This window comes from Parasteatoda tepidariorum, chromosome 8 (assembly GCF_982258835.1).
Source record: "Parasteatoda tepidariorum strain Cologne lab strain chromosome 8, Ptep-v5.0, whole genome shotgun sequence".
Lineage (NCBI taxonomy): Eukaryota > Metazoa > Arthropoda > Arachnida > Araneae > Theridiidae > Parasteatoda > Parasteatoda tepidariorum.
In genome coordinates, this window is record NC_141762.1 from 45,209,950 (window position 1) to 45,226,838 (window position 16,889).

General features: G+C 31.6%; 2 protein-coding genes across 2 annotated transcripts in view; one reads left to right on the top strand and one right to left on the bottom strand.

Annotated features, from left to right (window-relative positions):
- Positions 1-16,889, top strand: part of LOC107449126 (uncharacterized) — a 62,182-nt gene that overhangs the window by 23,439 nt on the left and 21,854 nt on the right. The window lies entirely within an intron of this gene.
- LOC147806114 (zinc finger MYM-type protein 1-like) lies at positions 8,892-10,598 on the bottom strand. Its single transcript, XM_087149540.1, has 2 exons — positions 10,594-10,598; positions 8,892-10,437 (listed from the first exon to the last, which is right to left on the bottom strand). Exons 1-2 carry the CDS (start codon positions 10,596-10,598, stop codon positions 8,892-8,894), a joined length of 1,551 nt encoding a protein of 516 aa, XP_087005666.1.

A 16,889-nucleotide genomic window follows, 5' to 3' on the forward strand; every position in this document is an offset into this window, starting at 1 on the left:
TCTAATTGCCACGAATTCTGTTTGCCCATAAAAGCTTTTGACTAAACATCGACGTAATTTCGCAACCGGAATGTAATCTACATGAATTTACTATATAAAGTTCCGAAATAGTTTACTGTTTCACAGAATATTTCGAATAACTTAAGTAAATCGTTGTAATAAGTTAGTAATATAAATGCTGTGAATTGTTATCTGATTCCGTTAGAAACTGTGGTCGTTGATTAATGGTTATATAGTTTTTGTTTGATTACATTTCAATGATGGGAAGTAAAATTTTAGGAATAATAAAATGTTAGGAATAAAAATCTAAATGCAATATTGAGACTAACTTAAATATAAGTACAAAGAGAAAATTTAAAGTTAAATATTTTTGCAATAATACTCTCAGGAGTGAAATTCTCACTTTTGACGATTCAGCAATCCTTAAGCTATATTTCGTTACGAAATCACGCGATTTGTGATGAAACCGGAACTCTCAAATATACACTGAGTGGCCAAATTGTTATGACCACCCCTTCAGTACGCTGTTAGGCCACCTTTTGCGAGTATTACTGCCTTAATTCGTCTGGGCATGGATTCTATGAGATGTTGGTAGGTGGTGGAAGGTATGCCAGACTATGTTAGCTGAACTGCACTTGCCAATTCCTGCAAATTTGATGGTACTGGATCCATCTGTCTGAGCGCCCGTTCAATTTCATCCCACAAATTCTCAATTGGATTGAGATCTGGGGATTGTGCTGTCCAGCGAAGCAAGTTGAATTCGCCGTCATGCTCTTCGAACCATCTGAGGACAATGCCAGCTTTATGAGAAGGAGCGTTGTCCTGCTGGAAGTATCCATCCCCGCCAGAGTACACCATTGACATAAACGGATGTACTTGATCTGCGATGATACTTAAATACCCTTGGGCATTAAGGCGTTGTGGTACAGGAATTAAAGGACCCATACAATACCAAGAGAACATTCCCATACCATAACGTTGCCACCACCAGCTTGAAGTGTCGTGGCAATGCAGTTGGGGTCCATGCTTTCGTGCTGTTTTCTCCATATTCTCATCCTGTCATCTGCGCGATGCATTTGAAATCGTGATTCATCGGACCACATGACCCTCTTCCAGTCATCTACTGTCCAATGTTTGTGCTCCTTTGCGAATTGGAGACGTCTGTGATTATTTAAAGCAGACAGTAGAGGCTTACGAACAGGTCGTCTGCTTCCATACCCTATACGGCGCAATGTGCGTCGAACAGTCCGTTCAGAGACGTTCACAGTTGCTCCTTGATTAACATCACTTGCAATTTGTCGCACTGTTGCTCTCCTGTTGCGCTGCACAACCCCGGCCAGTCTTCTCTCTGATCGAGCATGTGACGACCACACCCTGTGACGACCACAAGTCTGACGTTGAGACCCGGTTTTTTGCTTGATTGTCCATTCTTTGTACACATTAACAACTGCTGCTCCAGATCACTTCACAAGTGCAGCCGTTTTGCTGATACTCGTTCTGTCACATCTCGCACCCACAATCATTCCACGTTGAAATTCAGTTAAATCACTTTTCTTTCCCATATCTGAGCAAGCAACACAGTATAACTGATGACTCACTTGTCCAGCATTCCCGTGTTATAGTTATCTTGCCCTCTAGCGGCAGTGCTGTGACGCAATAACTCATTTGCATAAAACTCTGAGGTGGTCATAATAATTTGGCCACTCAGTGTATATGACGAAAATGTTTCATCAACTCGAAACCTCATCGTAGAGAGGCTGTTAGCTGGAATTGTGGGAGATTTCTATTCACTAGAGGACACTAGATTGGAGACTGTACGATCGAAAATAAAGTGACGAAAAAAGCAGGCCATGTTTGGTGATAAGCCGGCCATGTCATGTATGTAGGGTATGGAAATAATGTATAATGGTCAAGCAGTTGACTTAATACCAGGAAGATCCCGGGTTTGAATCTCGCTGTTCTATTTATTTTTATTACATTATTTAGGGGACATTGTCCCAGCTATACGGTGCTCACGATAAAGAGATTATTAGAAACGTTAGATACATTCATTAATCACTAATTTTTTTTTTTGTAAAAAATAAAATTACGAAATATTTCTTTACTATTGTCAAATTTCGTTTCCTCTGAGAAGTGACGATAGTTGTTTCGTCATGAAATAACTATCGTCACGAAAAAATTGACGAAATGTTCGTTTGGAGCATATCCCAGGAAACGGTTTCTTCAAAAACGTAGAGTGTTTCGTGAAATTTTAGTATTAATTTTTTTTATAGTGAACGTGTAAACTGAATTCTGTTTTAAAAAATTCTTTCTTTTTAATTCGAAAAGAAGAACTAATTATGAACTAATATCTAATTTCAATTTATGCTAAATAGATATAGCAGGTCATAACTATTGCAACAAGGAAAATTCACGCTTTAATTTTAGTTTAAGATTTTTTTTTAAATAAAAATTTGTATTTGTCAAATCACGTTGTAAGCACACATCTGAATGCAAGAAATATATTTTTGGAAAAAAATCAGTCCAAAGTTAAACCATAATATTAATACCATAAACCGTAATAGCAAATTCGCTACCTCCTTGTGTTAAATTGAACCTTGCAATTTGAATCACACTATCGTGCAATCAAATTTAAGAAGTACGGTATTATGGTTTCGACTTACGAACATATTAAAGATGCAGCAAACTTAAACTACAATATTTTTAAAAACGATTTATAAGTTGAAAAAGTGTAGTTTAATGAGTGTTCATAATGTGTTTGCCACACAATTACATTCACACTATGGATGGTGTTTTCAATAGGAATGTAAACAATAACAATCTCGAGCTCGGCACCTACTCTAGTTCCGGTTAAAAAGTTCGCAGCTGCTTACTACATGTTATTCTGATAGGCGATGTTTTCAAACGGATAATTTTGTTTTCAATAAAAGAAATAAATTAGATAATTTCTGAGCTCAAATCTGCCATATTTCATAAGATATTAATGTTATTATGTAATTCTGGGGAGTTTGGAGTGAAAATTTGTTTTAGTTATTTTGTTATTTATTATTAAAAAAGGTGACATGGTTGCTAGATTTTGAATATCTCACTTTTTTGGCAGTCTTGATTTGGCCTCTTCCCATTTGTTTATTACTGTCTGTTCGTGTTGCAAGCTGTGCACCATCTTACGTTGGTGTTAACACTTTTAGTATTGTAAACACAAGTATTGTTAGCATTGTAAACATAAGTAATAAGTAATCAAATATATTGTTTGCAAGAATCTCAAAACACAATGATGCCAAATGCATTTAAAATACAACTGAAATAGTAACCCGGAAATTTAGGCAGTCCCGAGCTTGCAGCGTTCCCTAGTGTAGAAAACACCATCCATTATATTACACTTTTAAAATAATTTATTTGTTAGTTAAAATTTATCCCCGAAAAGTGATTTTATTTATAAATAAAACTGTTTATAATAGCATATTTCATTAAAAATATAAAATTGACGCTCCTAAAAACCAAGCGAATATGAAAACAAAGCAAAAAAATCTTGACTGTGACCTTTCTACCAAAGCAATTACTTTAAAAGAAATGAATAAATAAAGTTTGCTTTTCTATAATGAATATAAATCATTAAATAGCGAAAACGAAAGTACGCAATTCGTTTTTCAGTCGCTACACGTATGTCAATATTATATTCAAGTTTTTTTTTCCTCCATAAAACTGCTCCTGTATACGTTTTATGATCTTTCGACCTTTATTTTGTGCCTTAATTACCATAATAAAAAAGAATAAAGCAATAAATTTTTATTCTGTCTTCGTAGTTTATCACTAGCTCTGAATTATTTGTTACCCGAAAATATTCTGAAATGCGCCTTCTCTTTCATTCGTATAGTATTCTATTCCCTTTTACCTTTCCTTTAAACTTTAATAATGATGTGAATTTGTAGTTGACGCTGCGTCAATATTATTCATTCTTATGCTGCTATTAAATGACCAATTCATAAACTGAAATTCTATGTTGATATTAAGTGACCGATTCGTAAACCAAGAATCTATGTTGCTATTACATGATCGATTCATAAACCAAGATTCTATATTGTTATTATTTACAAGATTCTATATTACCAATTCCTAAACCAGAGTCGAAACCTACATTAAAAGACCATTATTAACCATAATATTATTTAAAGAATAATGCTCATTTAATAATAACATAGAATCTTGGTTTACGAATTCGTCATTTAATAGCAACATAGAATTTCGGTTTTGATTTGACCATTTAACTGCAACACGGAAGTATATAATATTGACATAACATTGTCAATACATTAAATATTGCTTTTAAATGACCGATTAATTAACGATGACAGTATGTAGTAGATTCTGTTTAGAACTATGTTCCAGATAAATGAAAGCAAATTATATTAACGTAGTGTCGCTAATTTATTAAATATTGCTATTAGAACTGGGCGATATAAGAAATTTTATATCGTGATGCATCGTCAGTTTTGCATCGCGATATAGCGATGTATCGCGATATAGTATTTTTGAAATTCATTTACTTGTAAGGCGCAGAAAGTCGGATTTTTATCAAAACTTCATACTCAGGTTGATTTAAATCAATTTATGAATTTGAAGATATATATGTTTTGCTTAAGAAAGATATTAATGTTATATTTTCTAAAAATGATCGCGCAAATAACGTAATAAGATTTCTTAGTTTAAAAATAAATAATAAAAAAATAAATAAAATTGAAATTTATCAATATATTTACCTAACAATATAGAAAGAAAATTTAAAAAATAAGTTCGTTAAAATATTCATTATGATATTCGATAATATATTCAACTGACAATATTGAAAGAAAATTAAAAAGCACGATTATACTCTTTAATAAAACGAAGTGCTAAATGATTTTAAAAAAAGAAGTCGCAATCGCAAACATTACTAATTTTTTTGAATAAACAAAGTTGATTGACTTATGTCCAAAAAAGGAAAAATAAGTTTTGTTATAATTTTATTTATAAAAATGAAAACAACTAAAGATTTATAAATTTAAAATCAGTAATAAAAACTCATTAAATTATTATTTTATCCAAAAAGTTTTTAATAAATTAAAATAAAGTAAAAACTAGCCTAACAGATTTAATTACTTTTTAATTTAATTCTTCATGGGCACCTTAAATTGGATTTCCGTTTGTAATAAATTCAGTAATGTAAAATAATACTTAAACATATGATATCAAAATAAATTTTCACATTTAAAAATAAAAACGAAAGTTTTGTTTCAAAAAAAAATTTACCTAATTAATTAAGAAACACTTCTTTATATATTCTTTTCAATAATAGATTGTCCCGCAGTGGACTGATCGTTAAGACACGGTTCCCATCACATCACCGAAGTCAAGTATCACTGGCTGCGGTCAGTGTGCGGGTGGGTGACCACTTAGATCAGTCTGCGTAGGGACCGAGGGTGTGCGGTATTGGTCCTCGTTAAACTGTGCTACCGTGAAGTGCTCGACTTCGCGTGCAGGTCGTCGGGCTACCGAAGCAGGGGTGCCATCCCCTCTGCAGAGCATCAAAATTGTGATGGCATGTCTTCGGATCATCCTCAGGGATGTTTCCCAGACCGTCGCCAATAGCCCATTGTGCAGCTCTAGTGCGACGTAAATGAACAACAGCAGCAATAATACATTACGTTCAGAACAAGGTAAAGACGGCGATCACAAAGTCAGTCCCAATGAAAATGATCTACAAGAAACGATATCAAGTCGTGACAAAGAAGGAAAAAAAACTAAGAGGTGCGGAAACAAACATGCGAGATCACGATATATGTTCTCAAAACTGATTCTGATTCTACCGCACATCAATCAAGGCCGTTTCAATATAACGATACGAACATCGTCTTCCCCAGCGCGAGTTGGCATCGGAACGTAAGAGATCCTTGCGTGTCTTGTATCGCTATATCGTTCGTCTTCTTTACTCGACGGCTTAGATCAGATTTCTGATGCATCGCCTGGAACGAAAGTCGCTGTATCGGCCTGTCGATACAGGCGTTAAATCGATATGTCGCAATACATCGATTTATAGCCCAGTCCTAATTGCTATTAAATAATCAATTTATAAACCAATATTTTTGGTCTATTCTACTTTTAAAAATTCTTACCATAACATTGGTACCTTGCACTATAAAATTGGTAAAGTTTCCTGGAGCATTTTTAAGGTGTAAAATTAAACCACAGTTTTCTATCAAGTTGAATTATAGAGTTGCATTATTATTTACACGATAATATGGTACAACTAAGTATTATATTATTTTGAACGATATTAGGATTCAACACACCCCAAAGTTTCGAACAGTGTTATTTTATGCATATTTTAATCTGATATTTTTCCTAATTGTTGGCGATTAAATGCTTTTGCAGTGTTTCTTAAAGTGTCTGAGATAACGTGACAATGGCAAAATACCTTTCAATACAAAATGCCAGATAAATGTTTTGAAAATATTTATCGGCCTTAGGTGATAATAAAAAAATGTGTTTAATTTTCGAAACTCTATGTGGGCATGCACAGAGAGCAAAAATTTTTTTTAATGAGTATATACAAATTTTATTAATTTTACTTGCAAATTTATGAATCTCTTTATATCAAATTATTTAGATGAGTCAATAAATTAAAAAAAAATAATAAACGATATTATAATATCCGTTTTAGGTGATAATAAAAAAATGCGTTTAATTTTGAAAGTTCTATGTAAGCATGTACAGAAAGCAAAATTTTTTTAATGAGTATGTACAAATTTTATTAATTTTACTTTCAAATTTATGAATCTCTTCATATCAATTCATTTAGACGAGTCAATAAATAAAAAATAATAATAATAAACGATATAACGATTTGAGTTAGTAATTCATTAATTCAAGTTGTAAGAATGAATTTGGAAAAGTCATAATATATACAAACTCTAATGAAAATGAAAAACATTTTCCAGGAAAAGAAAATTACACTGTAAAAAACTCCATATCAAATTACTGTAAAAAGCACCGGCATTCAGGGTGCCGGTAATACCGTAATTTTTACAATAATAATTACTGTAAAATCACTCTGAATCACTGTAATTAAATATACATTACTGTAAAAATTATGGTATAATATTTTACGAAAAAAAAATAGATTTTACGGTAAAATGGATTTTTCGGATTATGCACGTAAAGTGTCAGTACTTTACACCGGATTTTGATACGGATTTTTCAAATTTTTTTACAGTGTACATTTGACAAATGTGCAAAAAAAAATTGATATACTGCAATTTTTACAGTAATAATTACTGTAAAATTACTGAATCACTGTAATTAAATATTACTGTAAGAGTTACGGTGAAATGGATTTTATGGAGGATGCACCCAAAGTGCCGGTACTTTATATCGTAATTTGATCCGGAATTTTTTACAATGATTCACTATGTCAACTTAATTTCATGATACTATTCTTTAAGTGAAAAACTAATAACTCCTTTCTTTTTTATCGCATCCCATAACATGTTTAAACAATCTTATTTTGCTTTCTATTTCTCGCTTATAACTTTTGTTTTCGTGTTTTGAGGATTAATATAAAATGCACATAATAACGTTCTTGATACTCAATTTCTCAGGACGATGCGATGCACGGGGAAAAGTTTTGTAAACAGTTCTTCTCCACCTGCTGAATAATTCAAAACAGAAATGCATCATCCTGTCAATAAACATTTCAGAAACCATTTTATATTGCGGGCTCTGCCACTTTATTCTCAATAACAACTATCTCTAGGTGTAAAGTAACTTTTCAAAATCTTCCTTTTGGCATCGAAAACATAAATTTTGGGAGGGAAAAGACCTCAAAAATAAGCATTTTAATGCAAATAATGCCGAATGGTTGAAATCTCAGTGGGAAAATGATACACTTCAACAATAACGTATTTGAATAAAAATGCATATTTCATGAGCTGTTAGAGAAATGATGATAGAAAATATATGAAAGCTTTGGAATTCATATATTTACTTTTCACCGCTGTTTGGCTCTGAGGTATCAACGTAAATATTTAACAGTATTATTATTTATTGCCGTGCTTGATTTATAAATTTAAAAAAGGACGATAATGACGCTGTTATAGTTATTTATCTCCGTTATTCGCTTTTATTTTAGATGATTTAATTCATGGATACATTGCAGTATTATGATCATATCAGCTATTAGCATAATTTAATTTGAAAAGTCATACTTAAAATTCGTTATTAATTAAATTAGTTAATTAAAGTTTCTGGGTTACTCGATTCCATCTGATTAGTTAGTGACTAGTTTAAAACTGTTTATTTAACGATATGTATGAAGTTCTATATTATAAAAATAAATATGATGCTACTCTTCAGTGTGCTTGATTTATAAATTTAAAACTAGAAATAAGGATTATATTTTAATTAAAATTCAGATTATTTGCACTTTTACCCAATGCTTTTTATTAAGAAATTTAAAATGTACTCCCAGATTCATAGCTGCATTCAGTGGCGTACCCAGAACTTTTGCCGCCCGGAGCGATCTCCAGTTTGCCGCCCTTTCTATTATAAGTCAATCAAATAGTGGTTTTTATAAATTAATACACATAAATAAATTATTAAGTTATTTAATCAATATTAATTAATACACAGAGTAAATTTTTTTAGACATATTTGTATGCACTCGTAAATATATTTATATAATATCTACTCTTCTAGCTTTCATACTAGAAAAATCGTGTATAATGCTCTCAAAATTTATATTATTTGTAATTTCTTGTTCTATTGACAATATTGCAAGATTTTGTAGTCTTAATTGACTCATTGTAGAACGAAGATAATTTTTTATCAACTTCAATTTTGAGAAGCTTCTTTCGCAACTAGCGACACTGATTGAAATTGTTAAAAAAAATTCTTAACAAAATTACAATGTTGGGAACAGAATTTTCCAACCTATACTGCTGAATAAATTTTAGCAAATCAAGAGGGCCCTTCTCCCCGTTTTTCCAATGTTTTGCCTCTTCTTTTAGTGTAGGTACAGCCATAAAAACCTGGATCCTTTTTCTTTCAATATGGAACTGTTCTTTATCAATGTCAATCAAGTCATTTATTTGACATTCAAATTCTTCATTTAGTAGGTTACACGGTATTATACACGAATATTTTCTTACAAGGCCATGCAACTGATCGAAGCGTTCTTTTATTTCCTTTATAATTCTGTCCATAGATGAAAACATTTCTCTTCGTACTTCTTCTTTTAAGGATAGCCTCACGTCTCGCGAATTTTCCCCACTCATATTTTTTCTCCTTCTAACTCGACGCTCAGTCGATATCTCCAACTCTTCACAAATTATTTTGGCTGCTATAACAGCGTTTTGTACTAGCGTATCTCTTTGTTCCATGAAATGTGTTTGCAAAGAATTTAGTTTTATATGAAATTGGTGGACATTTAACCCTTTTATTTGCAGGTATTTTCGAGCGTCATTAATTTCCAAAAGGACGGGTTCCCATAAATGAAGGTAATATAGAAAAGAAAAAGATTGCATAGAATTGAGTAATACTCCAGCATCTGATCTCGTTTTACTATTTTCTTCTTCAGATGTCAATTTTTCCAAAGCGCTTAAAATGTAAAAAAAATGTTTTTTTACTATAGTTACCGCGGCAGCTCTAGCGCTCCAGCGAGTTTCTACACTGCGTTTAACACCTTGACCAGTGACAGAAAGTAAAACATTCCATCTATGAGTGGAAGAAGAAAACAACTGTTCGATAGTTCCAAAAAATGTGATGGAATTGATAGCTGTAGAAGCTGCGTGTAAACATGCCAGGTTTAAAGAATGATTTGTACATGCTACAAATTCTGCATTTGGATTTATTTCTTTAATACGAGTTTGAACACCGCTGTGCTTTCCTGCCATGACGGCAGCATTATCGTAAGCCTGTCCTCTGCAATTTTTTATATCTAAACCGTCATTTTCTAATTTCGTTAAAATCATATCTGTGATTTCACCAGCAGTTTTTCCTTTAGTTTCTACAAAGTCAATAAACGATTCTACAACTTTAACTTCGCTACCATCAATAACTACATATCTAATAATTTGACTGGTTTGATCTTTGTGTGAAATGTCAGGAGTGCTGTCAAATATAATACAAAAGTATTTAGCCTGCTTTATTTGATCCATAATTGTTTTTCTGACTACGCCTCCCAATAGCTCTATGAATTCGTTCTGGATATTCGGCGACAAATAAGAGATACTATATTTATTACCCATCTTAATTTTTACTACGTGTTCTCGTAATACTGGGTCGTACTTAGCCAATAAGTCAACAAGCTCAAGAAAATGTCCTCTATTTTCCATTGAATCGATGTTTTCCTGATGAACACTTTCACGATATCCTCGAAACGCCAAATTTTGTTTTGCTAAGAATCTAATTATATCAAGTATTCTTGTTAGAATTTCCTTCCATTTTTTTTATTTCTTTATCAATATTCTGTTGTTGTAGTTTGTCAATAGTTGCGCCACGTCCAAGTCTTATTTCTAATTCCTTCCATTTGGAATATGATCGAATGTGCAGTGGACTCACCTCATGTTGACTAATTTTGGGATTAAGATTCCACCATTTGTTAAAACCATTTTCCGTATTAAAACCTGCTTGACAAAGATTATCAAACAGTTTGCAGCAGAAACAATAAATACTTTTCTTCGATGGTGAATATACCATCCACGATCTTAAGAGCTTTCGCCATTAGGCAAAATTTTAAAAAACCAGTCCTGACTCAGTTTTCTTGTTTCACCTTTGGCTCTGATTGTATTATTAGGACGTTTTACTCCTTCGCTGAAGTCGGCGTCAAAATTTTGAATTGCAAAGGGACCTTGACGTACCAGAAATACTCTTGTATTGTCGTCAATTTTGTTAGGCCATAATCCAATATCTTTCATAGAAATAGACGGAATAATTTGTGCAGCAGATTCTTCATCAGAACTTGATGAACTTTCTACTTCTTCGCCAGTGTGTGAAGCAGGTCTTTCCTCTTGCACAACATTGGAAAATGTTTTTTCGCTTTCGAGGGCTGCTTCTTCGCCCGTATTTGAGGCAACAATACTAAAAGAACTAGAAGTTGACTTATAGGAGATATATTTGAGTAGTGCTCCAGTATTTTTAGTCTGTATTTCCTCCCTTCTCTTCCTTTTCTTTCTAAATGACGCACCACTTTCTTTTACTCGTTTCATCCTAGGGATATATAATAAAAATATAACTTGTCGAAATAAATAGTATATTATGTATAGAAAACGGCAAAGTCATTTTACTACTCTGAATAGCATTTAGAATAACATCTATATCTATAATACGTAATATAATATACTTACCTATAATAAACTCTCCAAATGCACTGGACCCTAATAATTTGTTTCACTCTTCACTGTTAAAAGATTGAATCGCGAATGAACAAAATGGTTTATAAGCAATTTATCATTCCAAATACAATTCTTCAAAACGGACTGAGTATATTTATCTATTTGCGATTCCTGAAATTGTAACTTCGTCAGTATTTTTATTTTGTCTCGTTTAGATTTTGTTGTTTAAAAAAGATAGTTCTTGTGCCGGCGCCCTAATGCTTTGCAGACCTAGCAGACCGGCGGTCTGCTAGGTCTTCCGCCTTCCCGCCTAGACCGCCTTCCGCCGGCCCTGCTTTTCAAAAGAAAAATCGATGATTTAAAAAAATATTGATATATCACTTCAAAGTAATCATATAAACTTTTCAAAAGAAATGACATTTTATAAACCGATATCAAAAAATTTTAGTTAGGAAAAATTGCCGAACAAAATCGTAAAGATCCTTTTACGAATTCAACGAATTTTAATGAATACAATAAAATAAAATTATTATCTTGTTCTTGAATTAGAATTCAAAATTTACACTAAAATGCATTTATATACACCGAGGAATAATATTCGAAATCATATAGTTAATCATAATTTATATAAACCAAATATTAAATTTATAATAATCATTTATTATTCAAGAAAGAAAATAAATATGAAATGAATAAGTTGCTTTTTACAACTATAAGTAAATATAAAAAATGCCGCCCCAAGGTAAGTGCCGCCCGGTGCGGACCGCACCCACCGCCCCCCTCTAGGTACGCCACTGGCTGCATTTATAATTTAATTAATTTTAATCATGAATTGATTTTGAAAATTATGCATAATGTTAGTCATGAATTTAAATAATTATAACTCATTTAAAGCTGTTTAGTTAGTTATTTTGTTAAATCTGTTTAGTTAGTAATTATTTTAAATTGTTTAATTTAAGTTATGTTATAAGGTTTTTATCTGAGTAATAAAACCAACAGAGGGGAAAAAAAAAGAAATGTCGAAGGATTTTTCCTTTTATTATAACTTATATTGTTTAAAAAAATAATAAGCTGATCAGATTATTTAAAACAATTTATATTTAACAATAAAATACACGTAGATGCATATTATTAATTATTAAGGTAATAATTTATTAATTAGGAATAATTGATTTATTATTATTAAATATTAATAAAAGTTAATTAATCAGATTTAGAGATATGAATTTACAACTATGTATCTTTTATTCTCTGGACGAATCTGAAATAAATTGCTTGGAATTATTTTATAATTGTAAAATAACATGCACTGAAAAAAGTATAGTCATAACTATCAGTGTATGGCCAAAATTTTTTCTGGCACCAAGGGAACACAGGAAAGCTTGGTAATTTTTACCACAGCGCTTTGATAATGATTTTGGTATAATTGGCAATAAAATATGATTTTATAAAACGTGATAAAATTTGGTAAGCGTGATAAAATTTGGTAATTTTATTATGTTACCTTAAAATTTTGCCAAATATTCGGTTAAATTTACTTTTTAGATTTGTGTTTTGTATTGAATGTGTGATAACAGGAACTACAATTTTCAAAACCAGATTTTCCGGTAAACCGTTGTCATTTGAACATGAAAATTTCCAAATAAATAGTCTAAGTGCCGTATATTTTGATTTTATTACCATAATTATGCTTTTTTTTTAAAATTATGCCAGAATTTTTTCTGCGCGTAATATTTATAGATTATTATTACTTAAATTGAATCAACGAAGGATATTTATCAAATAATAAAGATTATAAAAATTAAATAGACTAATCTCGTGATGTTCAAACTTTAATTTTTGTTTCTACTAATAAAAAAATTGCAATAGGAATTAGTAAAAATTGGAATAATTAGTAATAAAATAAGTAATAATAATACAACTAAATATAAAATTTTTTGTTGTATGTGTAACAAATCAATTGCTATTACAAAATGAAAAGTATTTTCAAATCTCTGGAAAAATTAGTCATTTTAAAATTAAATTCAAGCTATTTTGCTATAAATATTAAAAAAAGATTATATTGCAACACTGTACTTTTCTCTTCAAAAAAGGAAAAAAATATATTCTTTATTGAATATATTCATTGAACAATATTCTTTATTGTAAAATCAACTTACATTATTTATTTACGCAGATTCTTTACAAATTACTAATAAGTATGCTCCATGAACACTACTATTAACGAAAAACAACTAAATTTAGTATACCTTACACTCTTAGAATATAACCACCTCTTTGTTAGTTCTTTTATTCACGTTAACTGAAAAGATTCTATAGTTATTGAAAGAAATTTAAGAATAGAATTGAAAAGAATGGAAAATATTTTTTTTTTCTCTTTCCTCTCTGTGGACGTGATGGTACTTTTTAAATAATGTTACATTTCTTCAACAAATATATCGCTTCATTTCGAGGCACTGTATCTTCTCCGTTTGTTTATTCAAGTAGAAAAATCATTTGCCAGGTAGGCGAGTTTTAGCGTAGCATCAGAAACAATAAAACTTGCTTTAAAAACAAAACAGAAATTTAGTGATACAATAAAGAACTTCTCTAATGCGGTTTAAAAGAAAAGAAAAGAAAAACAAGCTTTTGCTGTTGTTGGAAATATTGTTTATTTTGATTTGAAAAACAACTGAATGAGTTTAACTCAAAAACGAGAAACTACCAAATTGAATTTGAGAAAATAACTGAACAAAATATTTTTAAAAATGTTGTTTTTAATTTGCACTTACTTATCTCGACGGTTTTTAAAGAAATAAATACAATTAATAATTATTGAATTAAATTAAATTTTCTTCAACTTCTTCGCATTTATTTATAACTAACATATTTTCCCTCTTTTACCTGTTTAATTAATATAGTTTAATTGAATGATTGCAACTAATCGTCTGTCAGTACTAAATTCAAACAACGTTAACATAGTCAATGCAATATTGAAAAATAGTCAAAAGCAATTGAAAATCGAAAGTTGTAAACACAGATTTGCAACTTTTTATACGGTTGATTTAATCGATTCCAAGCTCGCAGAGTAATCAGAATTTTTTTTCATCATTAAGGAGTTCAAAATGTCAGTTGATTTTATTTTATATTTTATAACCGTCGTTGAATAGCCGACCCAATTTTATGGGTTTACGACTACTAATGCTCAACTCCGTAGCCTTGTAATTTTGTACCCAATCCAGTAGACAAGGGAACTCCTGGATCGAGTATTGGGAGAAATTTGCCTTTGTGGAGGACTTTTTGATGGAGCTAACCTGCATTTGCGTTACATGGAGAGGAAGACCGCGAGAACCTCCCACGGTTAACCTGACGTCAAGGGGACTCTAGCCAATAATCCGTCTATCACTGAGGATATTTCACGTCAGCACTGTGGTCAGCAAGCCGGATGAGGGATTCGAACCCGGTTCGCCTAATTAGAAGGCGAACGCTCTATCCCCTGAGCCATCGCGGCTCCAAAATGTCAGTTGATTCAAGATATTTTGTGTTTTCAGTTCTCTACCATAATAGTTCTCCACCGCTGTTTTCAATTTACACGTTTGATTTAATAAATTCCAAGTTCCTAGAAAAAGAATTTCACAAATTCAAAATGTCTGCTGATTGAAGATATTTGGCATTTTGAGTTCTCAGTCATAATTTTACGTATCGTGCACGTTCAGTAAAGATAGTGCCAGAATTGTTCTTAAATATAATGACCACCTTTTTCTAAAGGCACTTATCAGAATAGAAGTTCGGTAGGTAATCAGGAAATCTTTTTTTTTTCCCTTCTTGTTTGTCTCTTTTATTAAAAAAGAAGCTGCAAATAGTTTTTTTTTCTGTTTTTAATTTACACAGTTGATTTAATCAATTCAAAGTTCCTAGGGTAAACAGAAAAAAATCATTGAAGAGTTCAAAACGTCTGCTGATTCAAGATATTAAGCATTTTGAGTTCTTCGTCATAATTTGATGCAACGCGCTCGTCCATTAAAAATAGTTCTAGAATTATTCTTTTAATGACCGCCTCTTTTGAAAGGCACATATCGGAGAAGAAGTTCAGTAAGTTATCAGAAAGGAAGAGATTTCTGAACTTGTCATCCCAGACAAATGAGAAGTCATTCCGGTCCAGATATTGGTCTATTATTTCCGATGGACAAAAGGATTCCACCATTTTCCTTGCAGAGGAAACGGTGACGCCTTAGTTCAGCTCCATGTATTAACTCTAATCACCTTCACTTGGAAGTAAATCGTGAGTAATGAGAAGACGGATTTATCTTTCCCTTCTTTCCATGCAGCTTTGTCTTATTTCTTGCTGTATGAGTGACAATGTTTGTAGATAATTATTATATGAGTTTTATTCCGAAAATTGTTCTTAGGAACTTTCGAAAAAAGATTTTTGAAAATAAAATTCGAATAAAAATTTCGGAATCGGTGTTCTGGAATTATCTTAATGTTTAATTTCGTAGGTGTAAGTACACTGTTAAAAATGGTTACAAAAATATCACGAAACTTTCTCCGTTTGACGAAACAGTTTTCTAGTAAATGCTACGAGCGAGTATTTTGTCAATGTGACGTAACTATCACGATTTCTTCTAGGAAAAGAACTTCGTCAAAGTCAAAAGTAAGGAAATATTTCGTCATTCTATTTTTTTATATTTTTGACACATCGTATTGTTTAACTGGCGGTGATGTTGATCAATTTTCGTGGGCACCATGTTGGTGCATCAACGTCACCCCAACAACACAAGAAAGACAAATAGAACAGAGAGAGAAATAACACCTATGCTCAAAGTGAGATTCGAATCCAGGATCTTTCTGGTATGAGTACTCCTTGATCACCATTCTGCCCGGTCGGCTCATGTGGTCATTCTAATTGCGATAGTCTAGTCTTCATTCTAGTTGGTAATCTCTCGCATTGCGATAAGGTTCCGAGGTGAGTAAACATTTTCGTCACACATTTGAGAGTGACCGTTTCGTCTCAAATCATGTGATTTCGTAACGGAATGATTCTAAAAATTAACAAAATATTGCTCAATTATTGCTGAATCGACAAAAGAAGGAATTTCATTGCTTAAAGTGTAATCCGTTAACTCAAACAACTTAACACGTACACTCATTTACGTATGGCCGAGTTTTAAAAAAAAATGGCAAACTTTACAAATAGCAAATAAACCTTACAAATTAAGTGCATCATTGTCAACACAATCTTTAAAGCACGTTCATGTGATTTGTAATAATACTTGATTTCATTCAAAAAAGTATTGTATATTTATTTTTAGAACGAAAAACTTTTGTAGCATTTTTTGAATGAAATTGTGAAAGAATATAGACTATAAAAAGAATGCGAATTACAAAATTATTTTTATTTTTAGAATTCATTTTTATTTTGTACTCCTTGGCATCTTACTAGCATCAGTAACACGCTGTTTTGTTCTTCAGAATTTACTATCTACGAAGATAATTTATTAAATACATGACTCTGCAGACTGGCGATCAATTTTTGAAAAAAAA